General features: G+C 40.5%; 1 protein-coding gene across 10 annotated transcripts in view; it reads right to left on the reverse strand.

Moving 5' to 3' along the window:
* PUM1 (pumilio RNA binding family member 1) overlaps positions 1-15,353 on the reverse strand; it is a 138,815-nt gene that overhangs the window by 33,855 nt on the left and 89,607 nt on the right. For 6 of the 10 annotated variants that reach the window (XM_075553306.1, XM_075553267.1, XM_075553299.1 and 3 more), the window contains 3 exons: positions 10,384-10,477; positions 8,861-8,977; positions 2,980-3,131 (listed from right to left, as the gene is read on the reverse strand). In XM_075553306.1, the coding sequence (XP_075409421.1) occupies positions 2,980-3,131; positions 8,861-8,977; positions 10,384-10,477 (363 nt within the window). The remainder of the gene's footprint in view (positions 1-2,979; positions 3,132-8,860; positions 8,978-10,383; positions 10,478-15,353) is intronic. The other 4 variants (XM_075553309.1, XM_075553290.1, XM_075553285.1 and 1 more) reach the window with 2 other exon arrangements.

A 15,353-nucleotide genomic window follows, 5' to 3' on the forward strand; every position in this document is an offset into this window, starting at 1 on the left:
TTCTACGGGTACCACGGAGTGAAAAATGTTAAAGAGAAACACTAGTCATCAATCACACCTTAATTAAATGTGCTTAATATGTACAACACTGCACTCAAGGGGGAAGATGTGTGAACACTTGGTTTACTCCAAGTCTTATGTCCTTCTTGTGGATTTTCTAGGAGGGTTGGAAATATGCACATAAAGCATAGTATCTGGATCCCTGTAAGTAATTAAAGACCAATGGCTAATCTCTATCATTCTCTAGTATTGTAAGATTTATTTTGCTGGTAGCCGAAGACGTGTAGCCAAATGTACACAAGAAGGAATGTTTCAATACAATCTAGGGAGTTTGTAACAAGAGAACATTTGGGAAGTGGCTATCCAACAGCCCAGAAGAAATCTCACTCTAGGAAGAGTAAAAAGCAAGTTAAAAGGGAACAAAATCAGACCAAAGCAATCAGTGTCGCGGCTCAGTGGAGAGATGTCTGAAGACAGAAGGAGCCCATCCTATAGCGGGGGAAGCAGCACTGTCTCTCTAGAAATACGTGGGCACTGAGTATACATCTAAGGTCTTTCATAAATTGCCACTTCTCATTTTCCTATTTCACATTTTACAGAACCAACTATATACAAAACTTTACCAAAAACATATAGAGTGTAACAAATAAACAAAATGACTGATTACCTATTTGTAAAAAGACATTACCCTAGGAATTACTTGCTACCGATCATGGAAGGCAACTCTAACATTTAAATTTGCTTTCAAAAATACTAGTTTCAAGTACACTGTTTGAGAGCTCCAAGTATATAATAAGCAAGCAGGCAGTCCACGGGAGTATATTCTGATTAACAATCACATTTCCTTCTACAGTTTCCCATCACGATTGATAAAATCATTATGAACACAATCTCACTCAAGCTGTCCAGCTCAGAAGTCATCCAAAGCACGACTCTCAAAATGTAGTGTTTAATACAAATCCCAACGGCCATACCTGGCTTCAACCCAGTGTCTAGAATAGGGGGGTGGGGGGGTTTGAGGTGTTAAGTATCAAAGGACACAACGAAAATGAAGTTTTAACTGGAATTTCACCAATTTCCATGAACTATTTCTGAAATCGTTTCTGAGCTTAGAACATAAATGCGGTCTTCGAAATTATAAAGCTCCACAAGGACAAAAGCAGAGTACAAAAAGAATCTCTCATTTCTGCACTGCAACAATGAAGTTCACTTAGAAAAAGTACATTTTCCTTTAAAACTTGTTATTTTAAATCTTACAAAAACAGTAAATATAATGGTTCTTATTAAAAATGAATGCCAACTTTTGGAAAGTAGGATTTATAATTGTATGTGCCAGGAGATCTAAATTATGAAATGGTCATCACAGCTACTGGAGAGCTAAGAAAGCTGCATTCAGAGTGGTGCCCCTTGTCCATACAGTGCCCAGCACACAGCAGAGCAGAAACAAGATCTCGGGTCTCTACGAGCCCAGCTATGACCAGAATGCGGTCAGATATCGGCTCAAGTTGTGAAGACAGAGGCTGCTCAAACGGAGCACCCGGTAGTGTGTGACCCAGGCACAAAAATTCCCATTTCCACAAGAGCCGAACAGTAGGTCAGAATGAAAATGAATAAAAAGAACATGCAGAACATCTAACTTTACAGAAAACCTTAGTAAATCGTAGTCATTATTTGTCCACTATGTTACCGCTATGTTACTATGTGGCAATTACTACTATTTTAAATCCAAAATAATTTGGTAGCCACTTAAACACAAAAAACCACCCCCCCAAAAGAAATACAGACTACCACAGAAGGCCACCACTAAGAAATTTAGTCAATAGGGATCACTTTTTCTGTCAACAAACCTGTATGGATGCCTTCATGGAGCTGGTATCTGACTCATAAAGTACTGGCTTCCAAAGAATTCCTTACTCTAAAAACACTGATCTGAGATGAAATCGATAGAAATGCAAGACACGTTTCTCTAGGGAAATAGTCTCAGATACATGCAAAGAGACTCATTTATGACAACAAAATACTGCTAAATTAAATCCAAACGAGCAGCTGATTAAAATAAAAGAAACCCTTTGGCACGCTGGGTAGCTGTGGGCACTGAGTAAGAACGCGGGGGTGGGTGGCTCGGCTGCTGTGCGAGAGGAAAGCTGGAATCTGAGAGCCTCTGTGGAAGAGATCTACTCCGTCCTAACGAGGTTGCTAAGAGTCAGAATCAACTTGTCAGTGGGTTTGGGTTGAGATAAAGTTTGGTATACACTCTCATATGATGGATATTATTGTCGCTAATAAAAGATGTAATTTAAAATAACATTAATTATGGAAAATTCTAATAGGTTTAAGATAAAGCCATGTGATCAGAATAAGCCCAATTTTGTGAGGAATAAATAAAGCCTGGAATGTTGGCTACTATTACTTTGACAAGAAAATTTAGGAGCCCTTCCTGCCTTCTTTCCTACTGTTTCCCAAACTTAACACTGTTTTCAGCAGTAGTACTAGGCCTTACTCTAGTAAATCAGGAGTAAAAAGCAGACTATTTGTAAAAGACATGTTTAGTTTTGACTTTAACAATCCTTTCCTGGCTTAAAGAAAAGCTATTACTGTAAGTTAAAATGGCTACGATGGGCCTAAGATGTATGTACAATCAATATGTAATTTAAGCCATCTCAAGAGATCTGCCACATGTCACCCATGTACACCTGTAATTCAACCGTGCTCTAAGTGGTTTTCTTTGTCGGCCTAAGTGTACTGAAAGTCGTTGGATATAACAGGCCTTCAATAAAGAGATTTCAAATCTGAGCTTGAACTCAACATATGCCCATGGGTGTGGTCTCTGCTCCCCCTCCCCTCTCTCATCTTGTCTCACTGACACACATACCATCAGAGAACTCATCTATTCATGTCTCCCTGTTAGGAGCAGTCGACACATTTTAATGATGCACAGTAACAAAGTGACACATAAAGGTACATGTTGTTGACTTTTACCTGCTGTTGCCCTTGCTGAGCTTGTGGGGTCGTCTGCTGATTAGCGGAATTAGAGGCAGCGGCGGCGGCGGCAGCTTGTTGCTGGAAAAGGCTGGCAGGGTACACTCCCCAGGGAGTAACTCCATAATACTGGTGAGGGACCACAGCCGGGCCTGAAAAGAGCGAGAGAAAGGTAAGAAAAAGCTGACACTGTACAACTCACCTCAGGGGCCCCAAGACGGCATCTACTATCAAATATTAACTCAAAATTCATTCGTCCGTTCTAGCGAATCATTAATTTCTTCAAAACACAGAAAATACCACATAAAATCTCTACTGCTAGCTCTTCAAATTTCAGTAATGTGCCGAAAGGAACGAAAGACAAAGAGGGAAAAGAATAACTGACGCACGAAGGGAAGGTGAGCTTTAGAAACAGCTGACGGAACGGCCGAGAAGCCATGACCTAGGCCTCGCACCCCAAAAGGTGCTGTAAAAGACATGAGACAAGTACGGATCAAGCTTGTTGGAAAGGACAGAAATGGTGAGTTCATGGGTGTAAAGAAACACAGCCAAAGTGGTGTCCTCTTCGTTCAATGGTAAAAAAGCAGATTATAGTTTCAAGGAGTAAATTTACTATTATCGAAACTCTTTCTTAATTCTGGGGAAACTGTTCACTACGCCTTAATAAATTAGAACTTTTTTCCCGGTTTGCTTTGTGTTTGTTTGGTTTGTTTTTTGTTTGTTTGTTTTTTTTGCTGTTGTTCTTCTCCATTTTAAGTTTCTAAAACACAAATCAGATTGAATCATGTCCAATAATATGCTCTGACATTTCTAACTTGTATTTCCTGTGACTATGGGTTTAAGCCAAAATCAAGATGCTGTTCATAAAACAAAGGTGCCTACTGAAACACACCAAATGTGTGCACTTGGTATAGAATTAAGCCTGCTTTAGAAAAAAACTGTTAGAAGGGTTATTTTACTACTATTAACAAGGCTTTATATGTTTATTTGTAGACCTATCAACACCAAAAACCACATCTCCAAGTGAAATAAATACAAAGTCTTGAAACCAACGTTTTCCAAAGAAGATAACCTGAGAGTCAAGAAAGCAAACCATTGCATTGGCCTAAACAACCTAACCCTCACCCAGTGGCCAAGCATGCCACTCGAGAAAAAACCCAGGCACCTAATTCATTTCATTTCGCTCATCAACACGCCTTTTTCACTTCTGTAAATGACACTACGGGTTGTTGTAGTCCAACTCACAGCGATCCTACATACAACAGAAACACGGCACAATCTTCACAACTGTTCTTACATTTGCGCCTATTGTTGCAGCCATTGTGTCAGTCCATCTAGAGTACCTTCCTCTTTTTCCACTTTATCAAGCATGACGCCCTTCTCCAAAGATCATTCCAAAGTGCATGCAACGACATCTAGCTATTCTTGCCTCTACAGAGCTTCTGGCTGTACTACCGGAACAAAATTCATTTTGCACTCTATGATACTTCCCATATTCTCTGCCATCATATTTCAAATGCATCAATCCTTCGGCATTTCTTATTCAATATCCAACTTTCATATGCATATGAGACAAATGAAAATACCATGGCTTGAATCAGGCACACCTTAATCTTCAAAGCAACATCTGTGTTTTTCAACAGCATTCTGAAGCCTTGTGCAGCAAATGTCCCCAATAGAATGTGTCACTGGCTCCAGGAGCACTGATTGTAGATTTCCAAGATGGAAATCCTTGGCAATTTCAGTCTTTTTTCCACTCGTCACCGTGTTACCTACTGGGCTCACTGCGGGGATTTTTGTTTACTTCACACTGAAATGTAATCCATACTGAAAGGGCACGATCTTGGATCTTCATCAACAAGTATGGAATACACAATCCTGGAACAGGTTGAATGGTTAACATTTCTGTGTGAGAGCATGTCATTCTTTCTGTTTGGCTCCCCAGCTGAGTGTAAGCAGAAAAGTTTTCATCACCAAATGATCATCTGAGTCAGGGCAAGTGTGTCGTCTCAAAGACCAGGTTTTTTGGTTTGTTTTTAAAATTCCAAGCAACATATATTAAGCTAGGATAGAAACAGACATCTAAAGTTCTAACTGATTGTGGGCAGATTTGGTGCGCAAGATGTCTTGAAAGTATTGAAGAACAAGGATGTCATTCTGAGGACTAAACTGAGCCTGACCCAAAGACATGGCATTTTCAATCGCCTCATCTGATATGAAAGTTGGAAAAGCAGAAAGAAGAGATGTATTTGAATTATGGTGCTGGCAAAGAAAAGTGGAGGCAAGCAGGACTCAGAGAAATAAACAGGTCTGTCTTGGAAGAAGCAGAGTCAAAATGCTCCTCAAGTGAGGATGACAAGACTTTACCTCACAGACAAGGGGGTGCTCCCCCCAAAAGAGAAATCACTCCCCCCAAGCTATGATTTTAATTTTTTTTTACAAAACAACCTTATCACCTTCAAAGTACTCTCCAATCACGCTTAATATATTTGTTAAGTCTGCGAATCCATTCTTGGAAACATTTTTCAAACTCATCTGTTTGGATGGATGACAGCATCTCCCTCATTTTTCCCCCCTTCACCACCTTCTATGTCATCAAATCACTGTTGTTTCATGTTCCTCTACATTCGTGGAAACAAAAAGAAGTCGCAGGGAGCGAGGTCAGGTAAGGTGCATGGGCAAAGAGAGGCATGCTGTTTTATGCCAAAAACTGGCAAGCTGATATGGCTGTATAAGCAGGTATATTGTCGTTGTGGCAAAACCAGTCCCCCGTTTGCCACAATTCAGGCCTCTTTTTGTTGTACACTGTTACGCAATCTTTTCGGAACCTCTAAGTCAGTGGTTCTCAACCTTCCTAATGCTGTGACCCTTTAAAACAGTTCCTCATGTGGTAGAAAACCCTGTCCCCCCCGCAAGCCATAAAATTATTTTCATTGTTACTTCACAACTGATTTTCCTACTGTTATGAACTGGGCGACCCACATGTTGAGAACCACTGCTCTAAATAGACCTTGATGAACAGTCTGACCTGGTGAAACGAACTCCAAATAGTGAAGGTGCACTATCCCATTAAAAAAAAAAAAAGCACCTCTTGATCTTTGACTGCACTGGACAAGCCTTTGGCGTCTTCCACTGGTTTGATTGATGTTTGCTCTCATGGTCGTAAGAATGACACCATGTCTCACCGCCAGTAATGACCTTGGGGAAAAAATTCTGGGTCACTTTGAAGCTGTTCTTCCAAAGCAAGGCAGTTTCCACTGGATGCTCTTTCTCTGGTCAGTCAGAACCCGAGGCACAAATTTCCCAGGACCCTTCTTATTCCCAAATCGCCCATTACAGTTCTCTGAACTGAGCTCCAAGATAGTCCAGATAACTTCCCCATCTCTTCACTAGTCTGTCGTTGGTCTTCAAGTGCAAGTGCATGAATTTTGTTGACATTTTCATCTGTCCGGAAAGTTGACAGGCGTCCAGAATGAGGTTAACAATTGACATTTCACCTTTTTGAAACAAGAAAACCACTCGTACACTTGAGTTTCCCCCCTAGCACTGTCCTTGTAAGCTGTGTTCAACATCACAACAGTTTCTGCAGCATTTTTTCCGAGCAGGAAACAAAATTTCAGTCGCACGCTGTTCTCTTAAATTGGTCATCACAAGAAAAGAGGTTCAAGTGAAACTGCATTTACAAATAAATTCACTATGACCAGAGAGACCCTTCCCAGGCCGCCAATGGGTGCTGGTTGCACTAACTCAAAGTGGGTTGCTCGGTGCTCGCCTAGAGGGAGAAGTGTATATATTACAAAGCTCCGCCCAGCAGTTTTTTGTTTTGTGGGTTTTTTAAAGATAACTCCTCCTAGTTGGGGCATTTTGTCAGGAGAGATCAGACCGCACACCATACTTGGCAAAGCTGTCAGTAAAAAAAACACACAAAAAAAACCAGGAAGATCCTCAAGGGTTACAACCCAGACACATGCCTTTCCTGACTTTAAACCATGCAGTAGTTCCTTGGTTTGTAGTTCCTGTAAAAGGACCAAAAGTCTTTTACAGGTTCCAAAAGCACACTGAAATGTTCTGGAATCCCCATTGTTGTCAAGGCTTCCCAATTACATGATCTACACAGCATAATCAATAAAACACAAGAAATCACCTTCCTAATATTCTCTGTTTCCAGCCAAGATCCACCTGATGCCAGTGAAGATATCCCTCCTGCCTTGTCCTCTTCTTAATCTGGCTTGATTTCTGGAAGCTCCCTAGTGATATACTTCTGCACCATTCCTATCTGATCTTCAGCAAAGTTTTGTTTGCAGGTGACATTAATAATTGTTCAATAATTTCCACAATGTTTGACCACCTTTCTTTGGATCTCTTTCAGTTGGTTGGCTTGGTAGCTATCTTCCAAATTTCTTCGTAAAGACAAGTGCTTCATCAGCTTGTTGAAGCATTTATTTGGTCCAAAAGTTGAATTCAACCCACCCAACATTTATGAACCCACCATGGAGCTAGCCAGTGTACCACAAAGATTTAAGTAACAAAGGTGCTGGCTGTTCACAGAGTGCTATCTCAAGGGAAAGGGACATTCACCTAGACACCCACAAGCAAACAAACAGCTCAGAAAAGGGTCAGCGAAGAATCTTCCTAGAGGTGGCTATGCCAGCTAAGGACCATCAGCCCCAGCAAAGAATGACAAAGGTGTATTAATCTAGTAGACTAGAGAAACAAAATTCATCAACACTCATATTTTATAAAAGAGTTTTATATAAAGGGTAATTGTACATTAAGCATCCCAACACAGTGCGGTCCAAGCCCGTAAGTCTGACATTAGCCCATATGTCCCCGATTGATCTACAAAATCCTTCTCAAACTCACAAAACACACAATGACACCGACTGCAGGAGGAAAGCTTAATCAGTGAGCCTGTAAGCATCTCAGTGCTGGCAGGGGTCTCCAATCGGCTTCTCCAGTACCCAGGGCTGCATCAGGGCAGGTCCATGTGGCTTCTCAGGGATGTCTAGTAGGAAGTGAGCGTTCCCAACTGAGGCAGATATCTAACTAAGGCAGCTGCAACTGGTCCGACCATTACAGAGCAAGAGACCAGATAGGCAAACTCGCCGAGTCATTTATCTCTCTGCCCCTCAATTAATCCTACAAGTGTTCATCGTCCAGGTTGGTACAATAAACCTTAACTAGCACAACAGTCAAAGGCTGAAAGCAGCATGGCATTGACCAGAAATAAAAATCAGAAGGTATGATGTGAGCCAATTTAAGAGGGAGAAACTTACACACACGCACAAGTCATCGAGAACGCTCTAGACACTATGGGCTGCAGCCCCAGCAATCCCTGACTTACCTGTTAAGTTCTGGAAACTGCTGATTCCAAGGGAAAATACCTCACCCCACCCATCCACATAGCTTCTGGTGATCAGGCATGCTTGATAGTTACTTTTGCATATAGGTTGTTAAAAGATTAAATCAATAAAAGGTGAAATGGTAAGATTTGTGTTTGAGATCATTATTTTTTTAGCAATACGAGGAAAGAGGAGACAAGGAAAGTATAAGTCGATAGGAGAACAGCTACAAATGTTTACACCGACGTCACAAGAGCCTGAACCGCGACACGATTAGAAACAATAGAAAGATCTCGGTAATGTGAGCAGATGCCAGAAACACTGTATTTATGTTTGCTCTGTGGACTAAAATCTAACTACAACGGGGAAGTGATTAGTTTCCGGTGGTCAAGCTGAAACCTGAGGTGCCCCAGCTACAGCTAGAGAAAGATCTCCTTTAGCAGCTAAATGGCAATGGATATCAGAAGCAAAATCAGCACTGCAGAAATGAATTTCATAAAGAGTAAAAAGAGCACATTTTATGCAGCAGAAAGTCTCACCTAGTGTCGCTGCTGCAGCCAATCCAGCTGCATATGGATCCGTCCCTGGGGGAGCAGCACTGATGATGTATGGGTTGGGGACAAATGCAGCGGGCGCTAAACCTGCTGAAAACATACCTGTCAGTAAAAACAACGTTGACTAAAACCTACGGCCCTTAACAAATACCTACACAGCTTAGCTATTCATTCAAAGTTGGCGATGGGGGGCAGTGTTTAGACTAAAGGAATTTTTTGCCTCGTTTTTTTAAGATATACTGGCATTTATAAAAAGTCAATTTTTAAAATCTTCGCTTAAAAAATGTAAACTTTTAAAACTGTTTAAGGCATTTTAAATTTAGCACAACTTCTGAAATATTGCCAAAATTAGCAAACTAAAAGATAGCAATTTAAGGGACATTTGACATGAATTGAAGTTTATATCCATTTAAAACGATTTTCCTCACACACTCTCCCACCCCTCCTGTAAAAAAAAAAAATTTTTTTTTTTTTACTCACAGTTACCTTATAGAACAAAAGAGAGCTACTTCGGTGGGTTTCCGAGACGGTGACTCTTTAGGGCAGCGGTCCTCAACCTTCCTCATGTGCAGCCCTTTCACACAGGGCCTCATGTGGTGGCGACCCCCCACCATAAACTAATTTCATTGCTGCTTCCACACTGTCATGTTGCTACTGTTAGGAATCAGGCAGCCCCTGTGAAAGGGTCGTTCGACCCCCAAAGGGATTGTGACCCACAGGTTGAGAACCGCTGCTCTAAGGGAATAGAATGCCTTGTCATTTCAAACTGGTGATCTTGTCCAACGCTTAGCCATTCTGCCACTAGGGTCCTTGGGTAGTTACACAGAGCTATAACATGCCAGACCCAGCTCGCAGCTTTCACACTTGGCCTTAAGTTTATCCTGGTTGGAAACAAGTCTTTTCTTTTTCTAGCTTACTGAACTCCTCGATTGGCAATATCTGTGTTCCTTTATGCCATCTGGGCACCTTTTGTAAAAAACATTTTTCCTACTATTTGTTTACAGCTATAACACTTCATTTTAAAATGACATTTAAAGGGCATAATCCTCCCTCACCCCCATCCCTACCAAAGAAAAAAAAGGTCTGAATAATGAGACATAATTTAAATAAAAACCTTTTAAATAACTGCCATAAAGAAATGACAAAATTAGTGTAAAAACCATTCATTATAGAACACTTTTTAAAATTGGTAATGCATACAACTTAGAAATGGATTTATAGGTGCACTATTTGCTCCTTATAAGTTGCTATGTTTACAGTCAATACAATCTACCAAAAGGACAAAACAAGTGTTAATCTGTTTTATAGAAAAAGAGAGCTGATGCCTACCATTACTAAAATAAACACTTTTAATCCTGAAACAGTTGGAGTTTGATATTGAAGGGAGTCCTGCGAAGTGAACCGAGCAGGGAAGAGAATAAGAGAATGTGGCTACTAGAGGTGCCAAGACAAGGGGAGTCTGTCTGGATGTTTACAATCGGTCTAAGCACCCTGTGATGAGGACTTACCGATATGAGGTTGATGAGCAGCTGCTAGTGCATACTGCTGCTGCTGAGCCGCTGTCAACTGCTGGACAGCAAGTGCATTAGGCCTTTGGAATAGCTGAGGTAAGAGAAAGACACACAGTGTGGTTAAGGAAACCGGCATGAACATGCAAAGCCTCTCAGCACACATTTGAATAAACCCTTAAGCAAGACACTACATGAAAACGAACATTCTCATACTGTACTCCAGCTCTGTGGGCTCTGCGCTGCGTACTTCTGTTTTCCTCCTTTATCTTGCACCTAGCTAGTTCTCAAATGTCAACCTGCTCCCTGAACCACAAACAAACATGGTTAAGTGCTAGTGGTTGCCAACCAGTCGAAAGCAATATGAAAAGTGTTCATTTCACCCTCTAGTCTACATCTTCCCAGGGAAATGGTATTGGATACCTCCTTCAACTAGTAGCTTGGTCTAAAATTATCGTTTGATGAGAAGCTGAAACTGAAAGTAATGAATCACGTTGGTGGCTACCTGATATGGAGGCAGTCATATCTCCTGGGACACCTTTAGATATAGGAAACAAAACGGCAAAAGCACAATCACTGCTAGCAAGATTTAGGCATGCACTCAGACGGAGGAGTTTCCAAGAAGTTCACACACATCCTTGGCACTAAGACGATTCCCAAGACTCTGTCCTAATGCAAAGTCAATCACTCATTCACTCAATGAATACTTATGAAACAAATTATACATCCTAGGCACTGTGCGAGGAACTAAGGATACAAGAGGGAGAAAACCCAGAACCCCTGCGTTCGTGTCAAAAGAGACCTGATAGCTTCTGACATGAGGAGATAATGTCATTCCACCAACTCAACTTCAGTAATGACAGGACTGAACTGTTATCCGAGGTGATGGAGAGACTGTATCCTGTGATTTGGCTTATCTATATGTCTCAGAGACAGAAGCAGTATGATTTAAAATAAAATAATGTATGCATTGGTAGGTATTTTGAATATACTAGCCAATTTCACCTGCTAGCCATTTATCTTTCTAAAAAATAAATCACTAAATTAATCCTTTCCATTTCGAAATTTAATGTCAAAAAGAGCAATGGGCTGATTTCTCTTCAAAAGAAAAACTCCATTATGATCCTAATAAAAAGAAAAATAAATAACTTGTAGGGATGTACTAAATACGAAGTCTTACCAATCAGTTCCTGCTATGTAACATTCATCTACAGTCACGCCCAAATCAACAGACACTCATACAAGGGTGCTTAGTGAACTTTAATAGAAACTCAAGTCAGGATGGGGTAGGGCGAAGAAGGCATGTCTGTCAAAGGCAGCAGTTGGTTCTCAACCAGTGGGTTGCAACCTTTTTTGGGGGGGTGGGGGGGGTTGTCGAACAACTCTTTCACAGGGGTCACCTGAGACCATCGGAAAACATATTTCTGACGGTCTTAGGAACCGAGACACCACTCCTCTATCCGTCTCCAGGTGGGTCTGCCCACATGCAGATACGCCCACCTACGAGTACCCAACATGAAGACTGTTACCCATGCTGCACGATGCTTCAAGATACAATTTCAGTTATTTGTGATTATAAGTAAATATTTCACAATCTATAATTACGTATTGTTTTTGTGATTCATCACTATGCTTTAATTATGCTCAATTTTTAACAATGAAAATAAATCCTGCGTATCAGATATTTACATGACGATTCATAACAGTAACAAAGTTACAGTTATGAAGTAGCAACAAAAACAATTCTATGGTGGGGGTCCCACCACAGGAGGAACTGTCTGAAAGGGTCGGGTCAGGAGGCAGGGGTAGAACCGCTGCTTTAAGGAGACCGTGATTACTTCTGTTGGATACATTCAGTGAGACTGCCTGCCACTGGCTTGCCAGTATGGCCCCTTTACCCACGTTTCTATCCAGTCCTCTGTGACCCAGAATGCATGGTATAGACAACTGGGACTTTAGACCCTGGCCTTTCAAGGTACACAACATCCTTCATAGGTCACTCCAGAAGGATTCAAACTGGAAACGCCACTACATGAACTGGACTTTTCCTTAAAAACACCTTTATCAGACTAAAGGAACTGAAATGCTCCTTTGGACTCATGCCTGAAAGGCCCTATGAGAAGCAGATGACTATTATCCCAAGGTGATGGGTTTGGAAGTCCAGGCTTTGGTTCAAATCTCTTGCTTTAGGGGTGTCTAATAAATGGCAGTTGAAGACTACAACGTATTTGCTATCTTTTAATCCCTTCTTTGCTTTTTCTGTAACATGTCTTAATCCAGCAGACCTAGCTCTCCCTTCATGAAAGTTTTGGCCCATCTCTAACTCCCACTGTGGTATAAAGAATGCCCAGTCACTTTCATTTTTAACCTGTACAAGGTATCAATCCAAGCATTGTCATCTAAAAAGATATCCTACACGTGCATACTTCCCTCTTTTATTTTAAATCATTTTACTGGGGCCCATACAGGTCTTATCACAATACATCCATCCATCCATTGTATCAAGCACATTTGTACCAATCAACATTTTCAAACCCCTTTCTTTCTACTTGAGTCCTTGGTATCAGCTCATTTTCCCCTGCTCCGTCCACCACCTTCTCTCCCTTCAGAACCTTTGATAATTTATAAATTATTGTTATTTTTTTATGTCTTACACTGGCCAATATCCCCCTTCACCCACTTTTCTGTTGTCTGCCCGCCAGGGAGGGGGTTATATGTAGATGATTGTGACCTGTTCTCCCTTTCTCCCCATATCTTCCCCTTTCCCTCCCCTCCTGGACTTTCCTCTTTCACCAGTATCTTAAATTCTTTTAAGTGGTAAAATTAATGATATTATGAACAGATTTACCACATGCTTCATGGGGATCATTTATAATGTTCTCCAGTAAAATAAACTGACAATGAGCCAGGGACATATATAAAGCATAGATAGATTGATGGATTTTGAGCTCTCATGGAGAGCTCACTAAAAGATATGGGCACTATAGCAAAGTGTATGTGGTGAAGACATCAGATGATGTTTGGTTGTCAGAAAGAACAGTGACTGGGCTTGTTTTAAAACAAGCAGCCATCTATCTAATGAGGTCTAAATTAAGTACCCCAGTCTATGCGATCCCAAGTTTGTAAATAATAAAACCTAAGCTTGGAGGAGGTAACTGCGTTTGAGCTTAGATTCTGAGCACCTGCTTCACAGAAGGTTCTAGAACAGTGGTTCTCAACCTTCCCAAAGCCTCGACCCTTTCATACAGTTCCTCGTGTTGTGGTGACACTCTCCCACCACCATAAAATTATTTTCGTTGCTACTTTATAACTGTAATTTTGCTACTATTATGAACCAGGCAACCCATGTGAAAGGGGTCGCCACCCACAGGTTGAGAAAAGCCCAAAATCCATTTGCAGGCTCTCCATTTGGGTTAAATCTTCAGTGAATCCCTCGGACCATTGACTGGGGATATGACTTGTGTCCTATCAGACAGAGTATATTGGAAAGTGTGTTAACCCAGAGTGGTTAGGTTAAAATTAAACAACTAATTATTTGTTCTCCCTTATGACCCATTTCAATTTTGTCCTAATTTGTGCTGTTTGCGGTTTTCTTTTCACTTGAGGTTTATTATCTGTTTTGTTATTGTTAGTGGGTGGGGTTTTGTTGTTGTTGCTTATTTGTTTGTGGGTTGAGGGGGGTGTTTATCTGTATATGAACTCCAGGATAGGTAAATTTATAGAAACAGAAAATGGATCAATTGTTTCTAGGGCTTTAATGGGGGGTTGAAAGAAAATAAGGCACTAATAATATGAAGTATAAGAAAAAATAAAATAGTCTAAGACCGATTGTAGTGACAATTATACAATTTTAAAATGATTAAACTAAGTTGTTTGATATATGATTTATGTTAATATAAATTTTTAATTAAAAAAAACCCGCTGGAATCATGCCAAACATGTCAAAAACACTTATCTACTCCAGGTAGGGAGCCAGTCACTTCTCTTTAGGAACTGTTATCTTTTGATACTTTTTCCAAGTTGTCTTCAAAACATTATTTTATTTAAAAGACAGTATCCCATAATATTCCTACCAACATGGCAGTGTACCAAAGAGCAGCAGTTATGAGGCAGAAAACTATTTTAAAACTTATCACAATTTTACTTATTTTCCAAAGTTGTAAAAACCACCACCCGGTAAGCAAATTAATTCATCTCACTACAGATGTACTCTCTACTGAACGAGTCTCTGGAATTGTCCCTACCCCAAGTTCTCTTAGAACACTTGGCTCCTCAGACATTGCTCATGCTAGCCACGCCCTTCTGTGAACTGAGGAAAACAAAGGAACACATTTCATTCAGCAAAGACTTGTTGAGCACCTATTCCGAGTTAGACACTAGGACACAGTGGTTAGAAAATAAAAAAGTATGTTCAGAATATAAATCTTGAGGATACCTTGACTTAATAACCAACAGCATGCAAATCCCATTCCATGTAACATATCCTCACTTTATATGCATGTTAACATTACCCACAGTTCATTACATGTGTACTGTAGCTGTAAATGTACATACATAGTATCATAAACATTATAAAGGAAATCAGTCTAAATTCTGTAAGCAGTTATTACCACGTTACCAAGTTTGAAGACAGGGATTATTCCATATAACTGAAAACCTTCCATAGGCTCAACAAGAGAACCCATGTGTTCTGTGAGAACTGATGAATATCTTGGTGATTATGAGAAGATTCTGCAGTAAGCAATTTATCCTAAGTTAATTATGCATCTACCAATTTGATTATAGATTACAGCAATTATGGCACATTCTTTCTGTGTAAATGGTCCAATATTAATGGGAAATGCAAGGTATTCAAAACAAAATTGGGTAATTGGCAAGGGATGGGCTCCAAAAGGGTCCAGAAAATCTCTCACAAATACCATCTGCTGGGCAACACTGAGCTTGGTCAACATGCTCACGATGGACGCACA

Source organism: Tenrec ecaudatus, chromosome 1 (genome assembly GCF_050624435.1).
Source record: "Tenrec ecaudatus isolate mTenEca1 chromosome 1, mTenEca1.hap1, whole genome shotgun sequence".
In the NCBI taxonomy this organism is placed as follows: domain Eukaryota; kingdom Metazoa; phylum Chordata; class Mammalia; order Afrosoricida; family Tenrecidae; genus Tenrec; species Tenrec ecaudatus.